The following is a 5,581-nucleotide window of genomic DNA, read 5'->3' on the forward strand; positions in this document are numbered from 1 at the left end:
ACATACTTGATCTTCGTGCATAAAAATTCTCCACCAAATATTAGTAGGATCTGTCAGATATGTGGTCACCGAGGGCAGCGAACCGTTGGAGATTGTATGATTCTTCTAAAGATGTGTGGACATGTCGAGATACAGAGAAACAAGGTTAGTCGCCATTAAACGGTGAACAAACCTACGCACAATTTTTTTTTGTGAATTACGCACAATACTTGCAAGTTTAAAACTAAGAGCAATTCTTGAAGATTCTTTTGTATGCGTCCAATCGCCATAATAAACGACACTATAACGAACAACACAGAAAATGACGATCCATAGCCCTTTTTTCTTCTTTTTTTTAGGAAGAGCCGGAAGCTAGCGAGGGAACATGCCCAAAGGAGCGGCTCCGGCTAGACCTGCACCTGCACGGGTCAGCCACGGCAGTACCGCCCGCCGCGCCGGTCGCCGGCCGGAGTCCGGCTGCACCACTGCGTGCACAACCACGGCGCCGCCGCTCATGGGAACCGGGAAGTCTCGTGTCGCGGCGCCGGAGTCCGTCTGCGCCAGTGCGTGCACAAACAGGACTCGTGTACGGCCGCGCCGCCCACGTGCGGCCCGACGGAAAAACACACGGCCACCAGAGCGCCACGTAAGACGCGGCATAACTCATAAGCATAAAGCCCCCCCGAAATTACCAGCCCCGGTGCAAAACTCTTCGCGCGGAGCAAAACCGACCTTTTTCCAGGGGGCAAATCAGAAAAGTCCACTTCCTAAATTTCCCGATCCCCTTGAACCCTACCTGCCGCCCCCCCTCCGTCGCCCGCCCCAAATCCTCATCCGATTCCACGCCGCAAAACCTCCCCGAATCTGCCTCCGGCGCCCCCAGGCACGCCTCCGCCCGGCCCCGGGCCGCTCCATATATCCTCGGATCCGTTGGCGCTCGGTCCGGCCGCGCCGTCCGGATCTGGGGGAGGAACTCGGCTGATTCCTAGGGTTCCTCCGTCTCGGCGCGCCAGCCGGGTCCATGAATCCCATGGGGTACCGCCCCTATGATAGCAGCGGTGAGTCGCCTCGAATCTACGTGCTTTTTTGGCCGGGTGAGCTTGGCCGGGCGGAAAAGCCCAATTATTTCGCGCAGCTTGTTGAATTCCCGGAGGAAATTGGCATAAGTTATACCAAATAGTACCTAATGATGAGAATAGACACCGAGTATAAATTGTTCCTCTTGCTTTCTAGTAAAGTTGAGCCCATAGATAACTGAAAATCTGTTGAATTTATCAAACAACATGTACATTTGCACGGCCCTGAAGAGATAGGAGCATAAAGTAGTTCCTTTTGCCAAACCATTGGTACTACAGACTGAGATTAGTTGATAACTAAAAATCTATTCTTCCCTGCGCAGTTGTGAGCTTCTCGAACCTCTTGCCCAATTGTGAATTCGTCATAGTTGCCGTGGCAGTCGCCTGACCCTGTATTGCACAAATTGTTAACAGCATCTTTTATGACCTCTGAGGTGCTTTTGCGTTATGATGACTTGCAGTCAAATTGTGCATTTGATTATTGATCCCTTGCCCTGAATCAACATGTTGTTTTGACTTTGACCCGGTAAACTTGGCCGGGCAGAAAAATTCCATTCTTTTGCATGGCTTGTTAGATTCCTGGAGGAAAATATCTGGAGGAGATTGGCATACGTTTATTGCCAAATAATTGGAATACGCACCAAGTATATATTGTGCCTCTTGCTTTCTAGCAAAGCTGAGCCGATAGATAACTGAAATTTGTTAAATTTATCGAACAATGTGTACATTTGCATGGCCCTGGAGAAGTAGTCCCTTTTGCCAAGCCCTTGGTACTGCAGATTGATTAGTTGATAAATAGAAATCCAGTCATCCCTGAGCAATTGTGAGCTTCTCGAACCTCTTGCCAAATTGTGAATTCTTCATGATTGGCTTGTCATTCGGTTGACCCTGTACTCCACAAATTATAAACATCATTTTTTATGACCTTTTATGAGGTGCTTTCGTGTTATGAGGACTTGCAGGCTTGCAGCCAAATTGTGCATTTGAATATGCTGCAGTACTGATTCCTCGCTCTTGCTTGCAGGGACGGACGATGATCTCCCCTCGTCACAAAATAGAGGACTAAGAGGACGATCTTTCAGTGGGAATGGGAGAGCATCAGCTGGACCGTTTCCTTATGCAAGGCCACACAATGATTTGGAGAGCCAAGTACATCTGGTTGAGCAAGAGGCGTACACTGGTGTTCTTAGGGCATTCAAAGTTCAATCTGATGCATTGTCTTGGGTGATTATCTGCACACTGAAATTAATGGCTACATTTTCAGTAACCACTGCATGTCCTGTTGCTGATTTCAGCTGAAAATTAATTAATACTCATGCTTTTGTGCAGGAAAAAGAAAGTCTGATTTCTGAACTCAGGAAGGAACTGAGAGTTTCTGATGAGGAACACAGGGAGCTATTAAACAAGGTTAATGAAGATGGGGCCATCCGTGGAATGAGGTCTTTTGCATACAGGACCCATTTTTCCGTAACATGTTATACTTAATCGTCATATTTACCTAATCATTTACTTATCTTAATTTTTCTATAGGGAGCTGAGACAGGGAGGTGGGACCCCGAGTGGGCTGCATCGTGGCAGCAGAGTTCTTCATGATGGAGAACCTGGGCCAACTGCTAAAAGGCAACGACCATCCCATTTAATGCCTTCGCATTCTTCAGGCCTCCAGTCCCCTGTTATGTCTTCACATTCTGTCCCGTCTTCGTCAAAGTGGGGACCATCTTCAGCATCAAGGGGGAAAAGAGCAAAGTCGGTATGTTTGGAATGCTGTATGCCATGTTCTTCTGAATTCGGGTCAATTTTATGGCAATCTGTTGATGCATGTACAGACTACGCCACTGGCATTACCATCCATGGATCCGACCTCATTGATTAGCCGGAAAGTTTTTACAAGATGGCCAGATGATAACAACTTCTATGAGGCTACTATAACCCGTTACAATCCTGCTACGGTTTGTTCCAACTTTACCTATTTTTCTCCTTGATGCAGATATGCATCTGTATTAAGTAATTTTACCTACTCTCCTGATCCTTTTCAGGGCGAACATGCTCTTGTCTATGACATGGGCAAAACAACTGAGTCATGGGAGTCTGTCAGGCTTTGTGATGTAAGCATCGTTCAAGCCTTTGATGCTTGTATTGTTCTTTATCTTTCTTTTCTTACTCCTTGCTCCTGATTTGTACACTAATTATGTATTTTGTTTAAGAATTTGATCCATTTTTTTCATGTTTTCAACCCTTTGCTATGAATTATTCACCCTTTTTTATATGCTACACGTGCCATAATGTGCTGACTTACTCCAGTAGTGAACCAGAGGCTGGTTGCTCATGTGCCCAATACCATACACTCCCTCCGTTCGGAAATAAGTGTTTGAAACTTTGAACTAAAACAGCGCACTTATTTCCGAACTGAGGGAATATAAATTAGTGGGGAAATGATTTGCAGTTGCTGCTGATTTGTTTTCACAATTACGTCGAGAGTGGTATCATGGCTTAAAATTTACCAATATGAATACCTTTAGTATCCATAGGGGCCGATATTTGGCACTCTAGAGTTCATCATGTTGACCATTAGTTTAGTCCACATGGAGACTTATGCTTTGTTGTTTCACCGGACTATGGAGATTTGTTTAATTAGTTGTCCACTCTGGCATGGAATAATTTTTTACTTGCTTATTTGCCCAGAATGTATGATCGCCACCTTTTAACGATATAATTAACCAATTAGGGGTGAACAATTCTTTCACAGATGAGACCTGAAGATATAAGATGGGAACGTGATGATCAAGGGATCTCAAATCGAGATGGGTGGGGCCCTTCTGGTCCATTGTTGAACAGGAACCAAAGCAACAATGGTAGAGGGAGACTATCTCAGAATGAGCATCCAAATAAATATGGTCCACCTCAAAATGGCATCAACAGGAATATTGGTGAAATTGACGTGCCTAACACTCAGAGTGTCGTGATTGAGGTAAATTTATATTGAAGGATCGGACATCACAGGGTAGTCAGATACTGTTTGTTGCTCACAACTTTATTTTCTCGATGCAGGTGGAGAGGGTATTGTCAAATCCAAATATGCATGAAATTGAAAAGGCAAAGAAACTGCTAACAGTGAGTTGACTTGTCTATCTTGAGGTCGTTCCCTGTCGAAAGCAGTGCATGATGGGGAAAGGCTTACTTGTAATTCCTTAAGTCTATTATTTGAGAACCGTAAGGCGAAGTAATTGTCCTTGCAGGACCAGGAGCAGTCATTACTTGATGCAATTGCCAGTCTTGACGATGCATCAGATAGCGAAAGTGGTAAGTTATTTGCCAATGCTACCTTGAAAAAGCACTGTAAAAGTAATAGTATCATTAATGGACAAATAACATTATCTGTATTTCTTTAGAGGTATTCTGGACAATTTCCATGCATTATCTCATTCAATTGAAATTAGGGTGATAGAAATTTTGTCCAGAACCTTGAGAAGATGAATATTGTTGAATCCAAATTGAAATTTTGGTAGTGTCTTCCTAGATACTACTACTAATGATTACTCGCAGTAATCAGAAATTTATATTTCCATGGATGATACACAAATCAGTTACATTACTACTTTGCCTATTTCACTAACCAGTCTTCATATAACAGAGGATAAGGCCATGGAAGCCCGAATGGGTTCTGGTGGTGATCACACGGGTAGGAACGGCATTGCCTGTTAGTTGTTATGGGAAGTATGTTGGAAGATTGCCACCTTGCTGGATCATCACTGGACAAAGAAGCGATGTGATGGAAAACTGGACTACCAAAAGAAGGTGGATTTGGCAGTTGCTGCTCCATGAGATGAGTTTATTTGCCTGCTCAAAATTCGGACCTGGCAAGGATGAATCCAGATGGAACGAAAAAGCTTTAATGGCGCCTTTCCTCTCTGATGGACTAGAAGTGACTAATTTTCTAGAAATTGTTGTTGACATAAATCAGCTGAAGATTCTTTGTGTTCGGTGCCCACAGCTGATTAACCTTGGCCGAAATCTCTGTTTTTCTTTGTCCCTCCTATGTGCACTGAGTTTTGCAGTGGGCATACTGGCTGTACTTGTAGTGTACAAAAATAATGTATTTTTTTTTCCAATAACAGTTCTGTATTTGGAATAATTAGTAATCAGTAAACTGAAGGTCCTTCAGAAAAAACAATTCTCTATATTTCTTACCGGGCCGATTACTCTGAAAAGAAATGTTCCCTATCTTTCTTTCTTTCGAAACTCATTTACCTCGCTGGGCAAGGCTGGTCTTGCCAACGGAGGGGAACCAAATCGGGTCTTTTCCTGGAACGAGTTGAAGGCTGGAATTTTTTTTTTTCAAAACGGAGGCATAAGATTTGCCTCATCTATTAAATAAGGAGAGAATAGAGTTTAGACTTTTACAGGATACCCCATACAAGCGACATGACAATTACTCACACACAATTATAGTCCCTAGCTTCTTGGCGCCGGCAGTAACCCATAACTTTGCCTCACCAATGATGGTTTGGAGGAGAATAGGCGGTGGC

The 5,581-nt window shown here is 43.9% G+C and overlaps 1 protein-coding gene across 1 annotated transcript; it reads left to right on the forward strand.

Moving 5' to 3' along the window:
• Positions 1 to 705: 705 nt before the first annotated feature.
• Positions 706 to 5,226, forward strand: LOC123121934 (protein EMSY-LIKE 3). Its single transcript, XM_044542032.1, has 10 exons — positions 706 to 1,037; positions 2,080 to 2,279; positions 2,385 to 2,494; positions 2,586 to 2,805; positions 2,882 to 3,004; positions 3,092 to 3,160; positions 3,802 to 4,023; positions 4,104 to 4,166; positions 4,292 to 4,355; positions 4,687 to 5,226. The coding sequence occupies exons 1-10, from the start codon at positions 1,001 to 1,003 to the stop codon at positions 4,755 to 4,757; spliced, it is 1,179 nt and encodes a 392-aa protein (XP_044397967.1). The 5' UTR covers positions 706 to 1,000; the 3' UTR covers positions 4,758 to 5,226.
• Positions 5,227 to 5,581: the final 355 nt, after the last annotated feature.

Source organism: Triticum aestivum, chromosome 5D (assembly GCF_018294505.1).
Source record: "Triticum aestivum cultivar Chinese Spring chromosome 5D, IWGSC CS RefSeq v2.1, whole genome shotgun sequence".
Classification (NCBI taxonomy): domain Eukaryota; kingdom Viridiplantae; phylum Streptophyta; class Magnoliopsida; order Poales; family Poaceae; genus Triticum; species Triticum aestivum.